General features: G+C 38.7%; 1 protein-coding gene across 2 annotated transcripts in view; it reads left to right on the forward strand.

The window, feature by feature from the left end:
* Positions 1 to 18,405, forward strand: part of VPS50 (VPS50 subunit of EARP/GARPII complex) — a 138,787-nt gene extending 120,382 nt beyond the window's left edge. For both annotated transcript variants that reach the window (XM_055589724.1, XM_055589725.1), the window contains 6 exons: positions 5,115 to 5,263; positions 6,523 to 6,619; positions 8,052 to 8,210; positions 11,608 to 11,729; positions 13,479 to 13,668; positions 17,703 to 18,405. In XM_055589724.1, the coding sequence (XP_055445699.1) occupies positions 5,115 to 5,263; positions 6,523 to 6,619; positions 8,052 to 8,210; positions 11,608 to 11,729; positions 13,479 to 13,668; positions 17,703 to 17,822 (837 nt within the window). In that variant the 3' untranslated portion in view covers positions 17,823 to 18,405. The remainder of the gene's footprint in view (positions 1 to 5,114; positions 5,264 to 6,522; positions 6,620 to 8,051; positions 8,211 to 11,607; positions 11,730 to 13,478; positions 13,669 to 17,702) is intronic.
* The last annotated feature ends 743 nt before the right edge of the window (positions 18,406 to 19,148 follow it).

Consider the following 19,148-nt stretch of genomic DNA (forward strand, 5'->3'; position numbering starts at 1 on the left):
GAGTCCTGATTCTTAACTGTCGTGTGATGAAATGCATGTTTTAAAATGCTGTGTTAGCAAAACTGGGAATGATGCTCTATAGTATTTAAGCCAATATAAGCATTTAATATAAGAAAAAAATTTTTTTCTTATGCTTGGTCACTGTAGCCAGAGACGTGTGTTCTTCAGTGCTTTTCTCTGCATTCATGAATTTTCATCTTTATTCCTTCACTTACCCAAATAAGCAATCACTTTTGCATAAGCTCTATATTATGAGCATACTTCTTATTGAAGTTTTTGTAATCATTCATTCTTTTAAGCAGTACTTATTTGGAATAATTATTATATATCATGCATTACTGTAATAGTGGAAAGGTCATCAGTACACAGAGGTAATTCTCATCTTCTTGAAACTTGCATTTTACTGGGGCAGCGAGACAGATAAATATGTAAGAGTGGCAGGTCCTGATAAGTGCCAAGAAGAAAATGAAGCAGGGTGATGGGACAGTGCTCTTCAGACAGAGATATGAATAAAATGAGAGAGCCATGTGTGGATATTTCGTGTGAGCACTGTTTATGCAGAGGAAATAACCTGTATCTGTCTCATCCACTCCCCTTTACATTTGGAGATCTTTTTGCCCAGCACTTATTTTTAAAATACACATTCATATTCATAGCACTTACTTTTGTATACAGCATCTCTTCAATATATGTATATAAAGTAAATGAATAAACTTGAATCCTTGAGTTTGGTGTCACCTGGATTAACCTGGCTTGTTATCTTGGTCTTGTTGTCCACTTAATCCTGGTCTTCATTTGCAGAGTCAAAGCTTGTTTGACACAGTCATCAATTTCTTTTTTTTTGGTTTTGTGTAAAATCCATCATTGACTTTCAGCCCCATTGGCATTTATCCGTTTCGATTTTGCTTCTCCTTGTTTGACACTGAGTATAACCTTGACCTGAAGATCTTGTTTTCCAAATCTTAGCCTACAGCTGAATTATTTCTTGTCTCTGGCTGAATGCCTGATGATAGATGGGCCAAAATATACCACTAGAGTCATTCACGCTGGTGGCTCTCTGGTAGCTCTGCTAGTTACTAGCTAATGATTGTCAAGCCACAGTTCCAGATCTGAGCCTTGAGGGGTGGATTTAATGCTGTCATACAGTGTGTAATGAATAGCGTGATCCAGTAAACAGTGGCCAACTAGCTGTTCTTTAGACAAGCGGTCACCCATCTACTGATAACAGTGTATCTGTAGCATCTGTCAGACCAGTTCTTGATGCACTGGAGACGTTTTTTCCTAAATTGGTGTAATAGTCAATTTTATGAATGCATTTTTTTTTAAAACCAGAGACAAACCCCTCCCTAATAAATAGATTTTTCCTTTGGTACCTTGTCTTTTAAAGATATTTATTTGTTTGTTTTTGGCTGCACTCTGGGTCTTTATTGCTGTGCACGGGCTTCTCTGCTTGCGGCCCAGCGGGGCTGCTCTTCTCTGTGGTGTGTGGGCTTCTCATTGCAGTGTCTTCTCTTATCGCAGAGCACAGGCTCTAGGCTCATGGGCTTCTGTGGTTGTGTCACGTGGGATCTTCCCAAACCAGGAATCAAACCCGTGTCCCCTGCATTGGCAGGCGGATTCTCAACCACTGGGGAGGTCCCTAAAGATATCTTTTTTTAAGACCTTATTCTTCCCATCTCTTAAATCAAAGACTGCACCTTGGACCAGAAGCCCATGCAGGCTGTCATTCCCCTTCACTGACCTTTGACAGAGTCTCTCCTGAATCCTGACTCCTCTGTTGGATAAGACTCTATAGCAGTACACCAGAAGTTTTTCTAAAAATTTCCATTAGTTTCCAATGATTTACATGTTAAATTGTTATTCATACTGATAAGCATTGTTTTATTATTTTAAAAAATATATTTGTCATTTACTAGACCTTGATCTCAGGTTTCCATAAGCTGGTATATAAATCATCTTCATTAATTTGTATCTACACTGGCAGAGAACATTAATTGGTTTCTTGCTATTCAATATATTTCTTGTCTATTAAAACAAATTATAGCCTAATCAATCTGAAACCACTGGATGGAAGTAGTATTTTTTCCTCACATTTCTCCTATGTATTCCTTAAAACTTTAATAAGCACTTTTTGGGTAATTTTCTCCATATATATTTTTAAGTTTTGCTTGTCTTCAAGCTGTAAAAGGCAGAATCACATCATCTTATTCTTTAAAATGCCACCTGAAACTGCTTATCATGTAAATTCACTGTAAACTAAGAAAATTTGTTAGACACATCAAATAAAAGTCTAAAAAAAGATGGTCTAATAGTGAACAAGTAGGAAAGAGGGCTGCCGTAGGTGGTGGTGGTATCAGAAATGTGAATTTTTAGTTATCTACCTGGTGATGCTAAATTGTTTGCTTTAAGACCTTTGGCCAACTTTGGATCTTTGATGTGAAAAAATGTATTCTAAATTGATCCAGAAAAGTCCATAAATATGAATTTTCTTTGCGTTAGTACATTAGTGGCAGAAAAAGCTATAAATGTAACTTTCACTGTGAGAATAAAGATGACGGTTTCATTTCTTAAAGTCTTCAAAAGGCTGTATATCCTTTCCTTACTCTCCTGGTATGAGCTGAAACCAGGGTCCTGTTTAGAAGCTTTTCTGTTTAAGTGCACAGTACGCACATACCATTTGCTTACATCATGTTGACATTTTGGTGACTTTCGTGCTCTTCTTGAGCATATTTCCCCAGATGGGTCTGTTTTGAAGGTAGACCCATCAAGATTTGTTGATGGATTACAAGAGGAGTTTGACACTGAGAGGAGTCAAGGATGGAAGCTGACTTCGGGAGCCTGTCCCATTAGTGGGTGGATAAGGCTAAAGGAGCTGCACGTTTTAGGATGACATCAGGAGTTCAGTTTCAGATATGTTAAATCCGCTAAAGATGAGGGACCAGTCAGGGCTTAAATTTTGAGCTGTTGGCATGTGGATGGCATTTTAACTCTGTGAGACTGGATGAAATTGTATAAGGAGTAGAATGTCAGTTAGAGAAGTGTCAGGAATAAAAACTGGAGCACTGCTGGGTTCAAAGGTCAGGAGGAATATTCAGAGATGGATATTCAGAGTTGACTCTTGGACTTGGCCCTAAGGAGGCCAGTGGGTACTTGGCTAACTCCTTCTTTGTGCAGTGAAGCAGACAAACGCCTAGTGGGAATGAATGGGCTTGAAAGAGAATAATAGAGTAAGAGAAGGTTCTTACCATCCTCTCCATCAGTGAAACTGAGGAGGGTCTGCTCATGCCAAGAGGCATGCCACGAATTTAAGGTACAGAGAGGGCGAAATTGGTCCCTGCCTCGGGAACTCACAACGCTGTAAGGGAGAACAGCCACTGACAGACTGTGCTGTACGCCACATACGGGCATGCATGTAGATAATGATAACACAAGTACATTTCTTGGGAGAGTGAGAAATTTACAGGAAGGAGGTGAATATGAGTTCACACTTAAAAAGTGAAATAAGAGCTAGGAAGACAGGGAGAAAAGAGCTCTAAGACAAGAGCGTCAGTAAGGCAGGTGTAACAAGCAGTCCAGTGTGACCAGATCTTAGGGGTGCAGAGATCATCTGGAAACGAGACTGGCAAGGTGGTAAAGGAGTGATGTCGTGGCAACAAAGTTTAGGCTTTTTCTCCATGAGGAAGGGATTGTCAGTTGAGATTTTTAAATTTCAGACTGGTGTGATCACATGTCCATTTTAGAAAAATCACCTAGGTATTATTGAAAAATAAACCAGTGTGGAAAGTGGAGTAGAAACAGGAGAAGCTAGAGGGACTACTAGGGGACTTTTAGAATGGGTCCGGTCAGGAATGTTGTGGGGCCCTGATCCTGATGAAGTAATGACATGAGAAAGAAACAGACAAGAGAGTTGTCTGTTTAGGCATGATGAAGGTGAGAAGGAAGGGGGGTCAAGAGTGATTCTAAGGCTTTTTACTTGGACACTCAGGTAGGTGGTGATTAAATAGCCACCAGAATTAAATTATTAAATATAATAGCCTAGGCAGCCAATTGGTATGAAACAGTATGAAATTTTGTGATTTTTTATTTGTTTTTTTTTTTTGACAGTAGTGGGGTGATTTTTGTTCCTTTTTAGTAGAAGGAAATAAATAATGGAGCCATGACACTGATTAACTTGCATGGTTCCCTTATCCTGATCGTCCTGAGAGAAAACACAGTTGTTCACAAAATAACTTTTAAATGCTAATTGAGTAATTATAGATTGAAGAGTGACAGTACCTTTAGTAGAAGACAGGCTATAAAAAAAAAACTAAAGAATAAAACCATTATCTAACTTGAAAGGTTTTATAATGTATTATTTCCATTTTGCTAAATTTACAAACCTGTTACGCTCCCAGAGTTCTATGCATTTGATGTCTCCTTTTTTCCATAAGGCAAATGTTAAGAGATTTGTAATTATAAAATTGATTTAAAAAGTAATCTAGATTTACATTGTGTACACTTCTAGCTTTGTTTATATTCAATTTTTGTGCTATAATTTTCTTCAAGGATCTTTTAAGGCTCAGCCCACTCATCTCTTTGGACATCCATTTCTTTTATTTCCATCTGTCATCTTCCTGCAGATCAGTAGTCTATGTGTAGACATATATAATACAGTTGATTCTATTTCAGTTTAGAACTACATTTTAGTCCTACCATCTTGGGAATACACCAAGGTTACCTTGGTTAAAACTTCAATGTGAAAGGGTTGATCACACCACAGTTTTTTTGGATTTTAACAGCTTGATCCTGGTGGGGCAGTCTCTTTTTCAACATTTACAAGTTCTTGAAAGACTTCTCACTATTGTCTCTATGAAATATTTGTCCCTTTGTAAGGGTTTCTTGTTTGACCACGTTTAGAAAAATAGTATATGGAGTTGGGTCATTTTCCTTTAGTATAAAAAGGAAAGTTCTAGTAGTTAGGAACTATAAAAGGGGAGGGGGGGGGAGAACTGAAATCAAGTGTAATTAACGTATGCCCGATAGCATTTTAATTGTAGTTCCAGTTTTGTAACGCCATGCGGTCTATTGCTGTTAGAGTTGCCGTTCCAGGCTGTGTGCGCGTGCTGTCTTTTCAGGAGGTTTCGGCTGATGGCGCCGCCCCGCTCACAGCAGCAGAAGAGAGGAAGGAGAAGGTGCCGAGTCCTCACCTGAGCCACCTAGTGGTTTTGGCCTCCGGGGACACACTGTATGGGTTGGCGGAAAGAGTGGTCGCCACAGAATCCTTGTAAGTTCTTAAAAACAGTTGCTTTGCCATTAAATATTCAAGAAAGATGATCAAAGTAAGCATCGTAGTCTATATTACTTAAATTATTCAGTATTTCTGAGAAATATGTCCTAAGATAGAGTGCCAGTCAATTTTTAAAATGGCACGGTTGATTTTTAGGTGTCTAAATGGAAGAAGGGAGATCTTGTAAGGTTTGTTCTTTGGCAGCATGATCCTTGCTTTAAGTGAGACTTCAGAGAAACAAGTTAGAGTATGCTGCTACTGTCGTTCAGTCGCTCAGTCGTGTCCGGACTCTTTGTGACCGCATGGACTGTTGCCCACCAGGCTCCCCTGTCCAGGGGACTCTCCAGGCAAGAATGCTGGAGTGGATTGCCATTTCCTTCTCCAGGGGATCTTCCTAACCCAGTGATCGAACCTGTGTCTCATGCTTTGGCAGGTGGATTCTTTGCTGCTGAGCCACCAGGGAAGCCCATGTTATAGTATAGTTCTTGATATTTTTCCATTGAATTATGACTCTAGAGAAACTGTAGCTACACTGTCAGTTTAGTATTAAATGTAGTCGATCCTTGACCTTTGTAAATCACCAAGTTCTTTAGTAAAATTAAAGCGTATAACTTCTTCCGTAACATGTGGGCATGACTGAGCAACTGATCACACAGTCAGACAGAATACTCTTGAGTTTTTGTGTATGTAACAAAAGGTAAGGAAAAACAGAATGACTGCCAGCAGTCTTCCGGCTGAGTGACTCCCATTCATGCACATCAGCCTCCTGCCCTGAAGTTCATGTGTATACTTCAGCCAAGTTCCAATTTATTTTATGTTATGAATGTTTGGGTTATTTTTGAAAAGCACCAGGCATTAAATCTGTGAATTCATGGGTTTGTTGTGTGTAATTTACATGGGACCTTTGAAAGAAATCCTTTCAAAAAGTACCATTGTATTCTTTTTTCTGTCTTTTCCATTGTGAGTGTGCTTATCTTACATGCAAAGCACCATAACTGTATACCTTGTGGTAACCAGCTTAGCTCCCTTGAAGTCACGCTTCTTTCATATCAGCTCACGTTCAGAGATAACTCAGCATTAATTTTTGTGTGCATTGTAAATGAGTGTGTCAAGTGGCCATGCATGGTCGTTCTTTAAAATGGAAAATAATTTTGTTAAACTTTTGGTCAGAGATCTTAAAGATTAGTTACACAGAAATATTGACAGGCTCTAAATCCTGTGTTTTGTTTACATGGTGTGTTATTCATTCCCTTTAGGGTATTCTTGGCTGAACAGTTTGAGTTCCTTCAGCCTCATCTGGATGCTGTGATGCCTGCAGTCAAAAAACCCTTTCTTCAGCAGTTTTATTCTCAGGTCAGACATGTCTGGTATATCCTTTGGACTGTGAGCAAGATAAGACTGTCACATGTTGTTTATTTTATTTTTTTATTTTTTGCTAATGATCAGTGTCTCAACTTCAGGAGAGCTGGATTAGAGTATTTGTTTATTCATTCATGAATTCCTGTATTAACTAGATACTTACTGAACTCCTCATATAACTTTTAGTCTCATGAGAGAGCCAGTTAAAACTGTATTACACACTGACATATGGAAAATAGATAGCCAATGGGAATTTGCTATATGACTCAGGGAACTCAAACCAGGGCTCTGTGACCCCCCTAGATAGATGGGGGTGGAAGGTGTGAGGGAGACTCAATAGGGAGGGGACATATGTATACCTGTGGCTGATATTTGCAGATGTATGGCAGAAACCAACACAATATTGTAATTGTCCTTCAATTAAAAATAAAGGGGAAAAACCTATTACAATAAACTATAGTTCTGGGAAAGAAACAGTGGCTGGATATTTAACCTTGACTAGAGTTGGGGCGGGTATAATTGGCAGAGAAATGCTGTCTTGAGGAAGTGATGTTTAAACTGGACCGAAGAGAAAGAGTCAGGAGTATATATATATTTTTTAATCTGTGTTTTTGATATACTTTCATTGTAGGTTTATATAATTTAATCTTTATTTTTAAAAATTTTACAATTTTTTTTTTTTTATATTGGAGGATAATTGCTTTACAATGTTGCATTGGTTTCTGCCATAAAACAACACAAATCACCCATAAGGGGTATATTTCAACTGAGGCAGTGGCCTATATGAAGACCCACAGGTGAGAGAGAGGCATGGTGGAGCTGAGGAAGATTCAGATTCTTAGACAAGGGAAAAGGGATGGTGATGAGAAAGATGGCTGGAGTGAGTAAGCTGAAGTTACCTGACATCCTGTGCTCCCAGCTGGGAGTTGGACTTTGTTCCAAGGGTACTGAGAAGCTGCTGGAGGATTTGAAAGAGGTGATGAGTAGCACAGTGCGGTGTGTGTTTTGCAAAGAGAGCTTTGGGGGTGGTGTGAGGAATGGACTTTAGATGGCAAACCTAGAGACAGGAGACCAGCTTGAAGAGTTTTGGACTATTCAGGTGAGAGATGATCGGATCTTGAGTTGCAGTGTGGGAATGGGAATGGAAATGGAGAAAAGCAGAAGAATTTGAGAAATATTTGCTCATCTCCTTGGAAATCTGTAGTTTTGCTGTTGTATTGTCAGTGGACTGAAGCATATTGAATGTCTCAAAATTACATTTTGAGTACGATCTTTGCCCACAAGTTAAAGTATTTTCATAATTTATATCTCCAAATGTATAGTGTTTTATTTTCAGATACGATGTGTACTAGAAATGGGGGCAAAATAGTTTTTATAAATTGGATACTTTGAGAAAAAGTTTGGTTTTCTGTGAAATTTATTTCAGACGGTCTCAACGGCCAGTGAACTACGCAAACCAATTTACTGGATCGTAGCTGGTAAAGCCATTGATTATGAACAGATGCTGCTGCTGATGGCTAATGTGAAATGGGATGTAAAAGAAATTATGTCACAGCACAACATATATGTAGATACGCTGTTAAAGGCAAGTATTCTGGGAAACACCTTTGTTAAAGATGCTTATAGCATGGAACTCTTCCTGTAGGTGCAGTCACTCGAAAGTCGTGAGATTATGATAGTTTTTACCATATTCAAGCGTTCTTGTGATATTAAAGCTCCTGAGTTGGATTTGGATTTCCTTCCACATTTTGTGTTCTTTTAGACCCAAGAATACTTCGTAGATTTTGTCTTTGCTCACAAGTTTTCCATTTTGAGCTAGAGTTTGATTAATGTGTCTTGGCTGCCTTTCATATTACATAATCTCAATAGCCATGGCTGTAGTGACAAGAAGACCTTTCTCTAGTTGTATTTATATTCATTGGCAAGAGCTTATACTCCTGGCTATTCTAGTTGGTTTTCCCCAGAAATCACGTTCATTTTGCTATGTGTCATGCAAACACTGTTGTGTTTAATGACTTAAAGTTATAAGTTTTCTGAAAAGAAGTGTAGTTTTGTTTTTTAACTTATGTATCAACAGATATTTATAAATCATCTGACATGTGTCGAACACTGATCTAGCTGCTAGCAATATAGTTAGTTGTGAATTAAGGAGCTTAATGTGCCATCAGGGTATTTCTATGCTAGAGCAGGGACAACAGTAAAGAGATACATAATGTGTCAGGTGGTGACTAGTCTTGTGAAAGAATAACCAGCAGAAGAGGGATAGAGAGTGGCAGAGTGTGGGTTGGGGGAGGAATACCATATATTTCCTTGTGGTCAAAGAAGGACTCACAGTGATAATGAGAGACCTGAAGGAAGTGAGGCAGTGAACCATGAGCATGTCTGAGGTGAGGAAAGAGCAACTGAGAAAATGAAAACAGCTTTCAGAAAAGTGTTGCTTTTCATATTTGTCAGCGAAAAGAAAAGTTGGCCCTTCCTGGCTCCCTATTTATCACATTTACACAAACATTCTTACCTGCTTCATCCAAGGCATAAATAATAGCCTGGAATACTTGAGAACCAGTCAACAAACCCAGAGATCAAAGCAGAGATAGCAGCCGGATTCATCTGGGGTGCCAGCTCCCAGCGCGTCTAGGACCGTTCTGGAGGGCTGGGTTGAGGACTTTGAGACTGTCCTCAGAGTCAAGGAACTAAGGGAGCCAGGATCAGTTAAACGTGTCCAGGTGTTAGCACGAGATCTGCACATGCTTGATAGTTGCCACCCTGGAAGGACTTTGATTTCTCAAGCACCAGGGAGACTTCAGCTGGGAATTTTAATTTGGAATATAAAAGATACATGTAGTTTATAATCACACTTTTTTGAACAGTTCTATTTTGGGGAAGTTGATTCTGTTTTTTATGACCTGCTAATTATAGTACTTGGGCTTCCTTAAGGTGGCTCAGCAGTAAAGAATCCACCTGTCAATGCAGAATACTTGGGTTCCCTGGGTGGGAAGATCCCCTGGAGGAGGAAATTGGCAACCCACTCCAGGATTCTTACCTGGAGAATCCTATTTACAGAGGAGCCTGGTGGGCTATAGTCCATTGGGTTGCAAAGAGTTGGACACAACTTAGCACTAAACAACGACAACAATTACAATGCTTAAGGAGATGCAATAAAAAAGGGACTTCTGCCCTCAGTGAATAGAGGGCAGAAAAGTAGAAAGAGGCTGCTGCTGCTAAGTCGCTTCAGTCATACCCGACTCTGTGCGACCCCATAGACGGCAGCCCACCAGGCTCCCCCATCCCTGGGATTCTCCAGGCAAGAACACTGGAGTAGGTTGCCATTTCCTTCTCCAATGCAGGAAAGTGAAAAGTGAAAGGGAAGTCGCTCAGTCATGTCTGACTCTTCGCGACCCCATGGACTGCAGCCCACCAGGCTCCTCCATCCATGGGATTTTCCAGGCAAAAGTACTGGAGTTGGGTGCCATTGCCTGCTTGCTTCAATTAGTCTTAATTTCAAGAAATATTATAAGAAAGAGCCAGTGTTACTCAGATTATTAACCTGAACTCAAGTTTCAGCAGCTTAAGACTTTCTCTCATAAGGGAACTTTTATGTTGAATTTTGTTCTTTTTGTTCCTTTCCCAAGTCCAAACCTTTAGGTAAAAGCAGTCTGCATTTGTTGTCCCAAATGGATCATAAGTAAAATGAAATAATTTTATTATTCATTTAACAATAAGCATTCTTGAAGATTGTATTTAGCAATGAGTAGAATGGCATTTTACACAATAAGCATGTAAATTTATCTTTAAAATATTAATAAAATGTATTGTGACTTTTAAAATCTAAAGCAGCTTTTGCTGTAGTGAAGCATAAATCTGGTAGCAAATACTACTGGTTCTGCTAGATTCACGAAATGAAAAAAGAGGAAGAGCAATTACTTATTTACTTTGATTTTCAAAAGTAAGCTTAATGGATTGAAGACCCACTTCTTTCTCATAAATAATTAAAAGCTGTTAACTTTCAAAGAATAAATCATCAAAAAAAAACTGTGATCTAGGAAGTAGCGAAGGATAACACAACCATCATGTAATAGTAGCTTCACTGGTGATGAACAGTTTAGACTTTTTCCAACCTGTGTGTTATTTGAACACACTGTCAGTCTTGACTTGTTAAGTATTGCATAGCTTCTTTATTGAGGAAACTAAAGAGAAAAATACTGTTGTAAGGACTGTTAAATTTATTTGAACTGTATTGTCAAGAAAGAATCAACAGCATTTACTTTTGTTAATCAACATATTTAGATGATAATAGTCCCAAGAAATCAGAAATATAAATTTATTGAAGGGTGAGCCATCTGCTGTTTTCATGTTGTTGGAATTGTCTAAATTATATATGTTTTTATTTTTAGGAGAGTAGTATCATAAAAGGTACTGATGAGTAATAAAAATGTTCAGTTTTTCTATAGGTAATGAGATAATATAGAGCTTTTTTGGTGCTGAAAATTTACAGCTATTATATGATTTGAATCTTTCAGTATGTAATCATTTATTGATACTTTAAAAGAATGTTTAGGAAAGAGAATAATTTATCAGACTGCTGTCTAAGGATTACAGCTACAAATTACATATAGTTTACTCTGAGTTGAAAGCTCATTAAGACATTTTTTAAAAATCTGGGTCTCTTGAAGATATTTTTAAAGACGTATTAGTTATTAAGCCTTTTTAATCCATACTGACAGTCATAGAAAATTTGAGATGTAGAAACATTGGAATATTGTTTAATCAGTTAATGGCACTTACTTCCTTTGAGAGGAAATGTAGTGTACTCTATATTACAACATGATTAGTCAATTTCATATACTTCACAGTAAGTCCAAATTATCTTGGGCATTATCTCTTTTTGTTTTACTTGATTTCATTCTGAGTCTTTTAGTCTTTTTTTGCCTCTAAGATGGGAAAGCATTATAATTGAATTCACATATGGCTATGATTTTTCTTAGGAATTTGAGCAGTTTAACATGCGGTTAAATGAAGTTTCTAAGAGAGTTCGGATACCCTTGCCCGTGTCTAATATACTTTGGGAACATTGTATACGCCTGGCTAATAGAACTATTGTGGAAGGGTAAGTTTTCCATGAAAGCATATCTGATTCTTCAGTCATAATATATGAGTAACATTATGTATTATCACCAACAGATGCAGAGAACAGATAAGAGATAGTGATAAATGGCAGACAGTCTCATAATAATTCAGAGACGTTAAATCCTACTGTGTCCCTTTTTTTCTTTCTGATGATTTAGAATCAACTGGTCGGAGTGAGGAATGTAGCATCTAATGGTTATCTGAAAGTTAAACTATTATTATCAAATATAATTATGCTGATGATTTTTATACATCCTGTTCATTGATTACTATTTGGCATTTATTGGACCAAGCCCTTCACAGGATTCTGTCACCAAATCCTAACATAAACTCTCTTTGATAGTACTGTTCTCTGTTTTGTCAACAGAAAGATAGCCTCGCCTCAGAAAATCAAGGCTGCAGAGGTTAAGTAACTTGTCCAGGTTCACGCAGTCTTTGAAATGCAGAGAAGGCTTAATATCTCCTAATTTTCTCATGGCAAAGTCAGTCCTCAAAACCACGATATCAGTGCTTATAATATCATTATTATATCCTTGTAGACCATATAAATCTTTCATATGTTGAGTTTACAGATCAAAAGTAATTTTCCCACTTACTCAGAGGTCATGTTTATACTCTGTCCATAACATCGGGAACACAAGTAAGAATTAGTAATACATTTAAAACATACCGGGAAGGCAAGCTTCTATTTCAAAGAGCATTCAACAGTGATCTAGAATGGCACATCAGTTGAATTTTCACGCTGCCGTTCATCTGATTTCTCTTCAGTTCTTACTTGTCATAGAAAAGAGTGTGTCAGAAAGTGGAAGGTGGCAATGAGAAGCTGACAGCGGCCTTGGCGTTTTGTGCTGAGGTCCGCAGTGCTGTAAACCCCAAGATGCCTCTGTGTCAGCAGTCAGGACGGGAGTTTACTCTTAATAAATTTGTTCAATAGTAGAATAGTGACAGACAAATACATGTTTCAATACAAACACTATAAAAAAAAAAGCTTTATCACTTTAAATAATATAAAACAGTCTTCTTGCAGATTTTCTTAGGGAAAGTACCTCATCTCCTCAGATTGAATTCTCCACATTTTGTGTGATTGAAGGAATGAGACTCTGACACAATGAATAATAAAATTGTGCTGTTAGGGTTAACAAATATATTCTTATTACTAGTCCACCTTAGAACATGCAGTTTTTTAGTAGTGTGGGGTCTCAGAAATAAGTCTATAAAAGTGTTTTATTATGAGAAATATGTATATACTTTCTATGCTTCTGTTTCTTAGGTTTGCTGAATGTTTATGGGAGAGTTATTTCATTTGTTTTCTTTGCATTGAATAGTTATATTGAACAGTTTGATGAAGCTAAGATTACTGGAGAATATTCATAGCTTAATTTTATAAATAATTCTTGGCAGCCAGATTAACTTGAATGTCAGTTTAACTTTCTTATAGATGAGTATGTTAATTGATTTTGCAGAACTCTGGCCTGTAGAACAGCAAAGAACCTTAGAAGCTGCTTGATCTCGTGGCTTTGCAAATGAGAAAACTGAGGCCCAGATAAGGAGCATGATTGCTGAGTGATAGGGCCCAAACACAACACAGTCCTTCTGGCTCAACACTTATGTCCTCTTTTTCTTACAGCATCTCAGCAAATGTGGGTTAGAGGAAAGTTTAATAAGTGCCTGAAGGTTTCTTTTGCTAGCCATCCCATCCCTCGTGCTTTTTTATTATTGTGTATCTTAGATACGCCAACGTCAAGAAGTGTAGTAATGAGGGTCGTGCCTTGATGCAATTGGATTTTCAACAGTTTTTAATGAAACTTGAAAAGCTAACTGATATCAGACCCATTCCGGATAAAGAATTTGTGGAAACCTACATTAAAGCATACTACCTAACTGAGAATGACATGGAACGCTGGATCAAAGAGCACAGGGTGAGAGCTGAGAAGCAGTTAATTAAATTTTTATTCCTCCTCTTTTGTGTTGTGTTTGTGTGGTATGTTAGATAATTCAAAATCATATGGATGAAACAAACTTTTTTTTTTTAGCATGAACTACTTAGGCCAGTTCTTTACCATATTCATATTGTGTGTGTGCAACACTCTTTGCCTCATCAGATCCTTTTGAGACTTTGTGAACTGTAACAGTAATTATCTGGAAAAACAGAGTCTGAACTTTAGCTGTGTTTGTCCTGCAACTGTGTTGTAGGAAAAGAGCTGAAATTGGTAAACTTCACAACAAATACAGGAACACTGAAATGATTCTCAAGCTAAAGTCTATATATAACTTTTAGAAAGCTGGAGTGGAGTGCCATTAGAATACTGGAGTGGAGTGCCATTTCCTTCTCCAGAGGATCTTCTGACCGAGGGATTGAACCATGTCTTTTGCATCTCCTGCATTGGCGGCGGGTTCTTTACCACTGCCGCCACCCGGGATGGCATCACCAACTCGACGGACATGAGTTTGAGCAAGCTTCAGGAGTTGGTGATGGACAGGGAAGGCTGGCGTGCTGCAGTCCATGGGCTCTCAAAGAGTCAGGCATGACTGAGCAGCTGAACTGAACTGAATTGATGTACAACTTAAACCTTCTTGTAGCCATTAACAGTGATGTTCTGAACATACTGACATGTAGTGATGACTGGATATTTGTTGTTGAGTTACTAAGTCGTGTCCAACTCGGTGACCCCATGGACTGTAGCCCACCAGGCTCTTCTGTCCATGGGATTCTCCAGGCAAGAATACTGGAGTGGGTTGCCATTTCCTTCTCCAGGGGATCTTCCCAACGCAGGGATCGAACCCACTTCTCTTGCATTGGCAAGCAGATTCTTTACCATTGAGCCACCAGTGAAGCCTAATGATTGAATATACAAATATTTATTACCTAAATAGCTCAATTTAACTTCATCCTACATTAGATTTTACCTTAAGTATAGATAAAATTGTTTTTCTTTTGTGTGAGTATATAGATATGTAGAGAAAAATACTACATGTAATAAGTGTTATTTAAGATTCTGAATTTTTGACAGAGTTCAGTCAACATTTATCACCAGGGAATGCTCAGTACAAGGAGCTTTTTGATATGATTGTTATATCATTTGTCTAGTTAGGCAGTATGTGAAGATGGATTTAATGAAAATATGGGAAGTGTTAAAATCTTCACTGAATCTTATTCCATCAATAACTCTAGCACTCACATGCTATAAACATCATAGGTAAAAGTTATGTAAGTTTTTATTTCATCTGACTGGATAAGGAAGTAAGGAATTATTTATATTTATCAGGCACATCCTTTCTAGTTTCAGCACTTTAGAAAAAGGAAATGAGGTTTAGTCTGGACCATTAACCTGAATTTTGTGTTGATGTGCCTACCACAGGGCAGTTTCAGATCTCTGACAGCAAAATAGAAACATACATCTTTTCAGTGGTTTTGATCAGTACACCAGAACTGAGAAATGTCAGCCCTTTTCATCTCATTGACCTCTGTCATTTGAGGAACAAGATAGCTAGATCAGATGCAGATGAACTGCTGAATGTGGCTAGAATCCATTTCATAACTTAAGCTGTTAACACTTTGGAGTTGGTATTGAGGAAGGGATTTGGGACAAGTAGTTGAGGAGAAGGCAATGGCACCCCACTCCAGTACTCTTGCCTGGAAAAGCCCATGGGTGGAGGAGCCTGGTGGGCTGCAGTCCATGGGGTCGTGAAGAGTCGGACACGACTGAGAGACTTCACTTTCACTTTTCACTTTCATGCATTGGAGAAGGAAATGGCAACCCACTCCAGTGTTCTTGCTTTGAGAATCCCAGGAACGGTGGAGCCTGGTGGGCTGCCATCTATGGGGTCTCACAGAGTCGGACACGACTGAAGCAAGTTAGCAGCAGCAGCTGAGGAGAAAAAGCCCAACTCATAGAGATCCATTATTTGATGTAAGAAAGATGCCCATTTTAGGGTTTCTTCTTTTGATACAGTGGACTAAAGTTAATATTTATTTATTTTTTGGACTAAAGTTTTTTATTGTTGTTGTTCAGTCTCTGAATTGTGTTCAACTCTTTGTGACCCCATGAACTGCAGCACGCTAGATAGTCCTTCATTATCTCCCAGAGTTTGCTCAAAGTCATGTCCATTGAGTTGGTGATGCCATCCAACCATCTCATCCTCTGTCGTCCCCTTCTCCTACTACCTTAAATCTTTCCCAGCATCAGGGTCTTTTCCAGTGAGTCAGTTCTTCACATCAGGTGGCCAAAGTGTTGGAGCTTCAGCTTCAGCATCAGTCCTTCCAGTGGGTATTCAGGACTGATTTCCTTTAGGATTGACTGGTGTGATCTCCTTGTAGTCCAAGGGACTCTCAAGAGTCCTCTCCAGCACCACAGTTTGAAAGCATCAATTTTTTAGTGCTCAGCCTTCATTATGGTCCAACTTTCACATCCGTATGTGACTACTGGCAAAACCACAGCTTTGACCATACGGACTTTTGTCAGCAAAGTGATGTCTCTGCTTTTTAATATGCTGTCATAGCTTAGTGTTTCGGAAGAGCTTTACTCACTGATATCTGTAATACAGTGAAATTTTCCTTGCAGCAAGATTGCCCTGTTTTCTAGAGCTCTTTCCACAATGCCTGTATGGTGCCTGGATGGTACTTCCTAAGTGTTGAGTGATCACTTGAGAGAATTCACCAGGTGTTGACGGGTGCTCTTAGAGATCAGACACACACACTGAGCAGTTTGCTGAATTATTAGAATGAACTCTTTCCTGGATTTTTAAGTTGCACTGTCTTTAATGTTGTCTCCAGTGAAGACATGTTCTTTTCTCGTTAGATGATAGAACACAGCTCTTTCTCTTGCTGAGCTCTTGGTCTTAATTCTCCAGAACCAAATCAAGATGCAGAACTTTCTGATGAGTCCTGTTCATCATGCGCATCCTGACAACTTATCTGAAAGCCAGGAACTTTGTACAGTTTGAACAGCAAAAAATACTTAGATAGTTGAGCGTCAGACAACGTGGATTTGAACTGTACAGGTCCACTTATATGCGGTTTTCTTCAATAGTGGATACCTACATTATCCTCAGTTGGTTAAATTCCTTAATATGGAGGAACATCCGATGAGGAGGGCCAGCTATAAACTGTGTGCAAGTTTTCCACGTGTGGAAAGCACCCCCACTCCCCGAGCTGTTCACAGGTTAACTGTGGCTTCAATTTTACTTTCTAGCTACCGGTAAGATACAAGGGTTTAAGAAGCAATAATTTTCTGATCTTTGTTATTAACCTTATTCATTTGTTATGCCTCAGAAGAGTTGTTCTGTGTTTGGAGATTTTTTTTTTCTTTTATCTAAAATGTGCAAAATGTGCAGTGCTAGAAGCTACTTACTTAGTAGCACTTTATTATATGTATATAAATTTTTGAGATGTGAGCGTATTTTGATAACTTGATGACAAAGACCATCGCAGAAAGAAGCATAGTGTGTGATCTTAAAAATAATAAGCATTAGCATGTTATGTGCCATATGAAGGGCTTCCCTGGCTCAGCGGTAAAGAATCTGCCTGACAGTGCAGGAGATGCAGGTTCATTCCCTGGTTCGGGAAGATCCCCTGGAGAAGGAGATGGCAACCCACTCCAGTGTTCTTGCCTGGAGAATTCCATGGATGGAGGAGCCTGGTGGGCTGCAGTCCATGGGGTCGCAAAGAGTCAGACACGACTAGTGACTGAGCACGAATGCATGCACGTGCCATAAAAAAAGATACTGGTGGTTCCTCTTTCAAATTCATGCTGTAGCTACTCTTATTCCCTTATTACAATTCTGTAACCAGTTTGTTTTCCATGTCTCAATTATAATTTCCACTGCTTTTCACTGGTTGGTAGTGCTTAGTAATTACCCACTGAGTCCTGATTATCTATGTCTGTTCTTTTTCTGCATTGATCACACACATGTGTATCAGTGTACTAAATTTGAATCTTCTTTTTTTGAGCAGGAGTATTCAACAAAGCAGCTGACCAACCTGGTAAATGTTTGCCTGGGATCCCATATCAATAAGAAAGCAAGACAAAAACTTCTCTCGGCTATAGATGATATAGACAGACCCAAAAGATAATGAACACAGTCCTTTTTCCTCAGTGGCGTTGATGGTCTCTCAGCGCACATGACATGAAAGCCAGTTTTCATGCACTGCTGACAGCTGTCCTGAGAAAACTTGGTGATGCTCTTTCCCGCTGGAAAGTGGACAACTGACGTTTACGTGGTGTTCGCAAATGATTTTTATATGCCGTGATCTCAGCTCTTCAATTTTTGGTCTCGTTTGTTGTATTCCTTCCTTGAAATGATATTGCCTCATCATAACTATTGTTACATGACTACAGTTATCCATTTACTGAAGAAAGTACTCTAAGTGTACGATCAGACGAAACAGTGACAGTACACTCACGGGCGGTTTCGGAGAATGAATTTATGTTGGCATTTTTCTACCCTCTAAAAGTTTAGTTCTTAATAAGTGTAATATGAGAGGGTTAATGTGTAATGTCTCCTAATTATGAACACTGCATGACAATTGAAAAGTACATGTAAGCTAAATAGTTGAAGAATCAGTATGCTCTCTGTGTTTTTAAATGTCAACATTTGTGTTAGGGTTAATGACACAGTGATCATAAATGATGAAATTTAATAAATACTATAACATGATCAAATGAGACTGCATTTTGGAATTTTTTCATAGCAGACAGATTGGATACAGCTATAATGGAATTCCTTTTTTTTTTTTTTAAACTGTGTTCTAATTTTAATGGTCTTTTTCCCTGAAATCGGTGTGAGAAGTAATTTCATTGGGTAAATCTCTTCGGTGCCTGAGTGGCAGGCAGAATGGTGATTGTGGGACTTCTTTCTTCCCTCCCTCCCTTTTTTTCTTTTTAAATAATGGATTTTTTTTTTTTTTTTTCCCTGTAAGCTTTGTTCTCTTTGAATTTGACTTTTGTCTTAGAACAGCAAAACCTAGCTTAGGTGATTCAGGGAAAGACTTGCCAGTTAGTCAGGCATAGGTGTAGGATCATATGTTCGCCATTCTTAAGCGTCTGCTTTGTATCACAGATACAATGTCAGTTAGCCAGTGAGAAGCTTTGGAACTAAGTTAGTTCTTAGTAACTGTGTACTGTTAACTCTGAAATCTTCTTTGAAGCTAAGGATCTTCTACCATCAAAATGACATAAAAGTCAACTGCCTGTGCACTCCTGCCAGCTCTCTGCTAAGAAATTTTTTGTATATTCCTTCTGACTGGGGAGTAGAAGCAGCTTGTTGGTGTTGGTCCAGGATTACTCGACATGACCTGTAACATTGCTAGCTCCCAGAATCCTGAAGCGTCTCAAGAGAAAAGGGCCTTGTGTCCTGTGAGTCTTTGAGAGCTGAGTTGCTGAAGTAAAGGGCACAGCGT

Source organism: Bubalus kerabau, chromosome 8, assembly GCF_029407905.1.
Source record: "Bubalus kerabau isolate K-KA32 ecotype Philippines breed swamp buffalo chromosome 8, PCC_UOA_SB_1v2, whole genome shotgun sequence".
Taxonomy (NCBI): domain Eukaryota; kingdom Metazoa; phylum Chordata; class Mammalia; order Artiodactyla; family Bovidae; genus Bubalus; species Bubalus kerabau.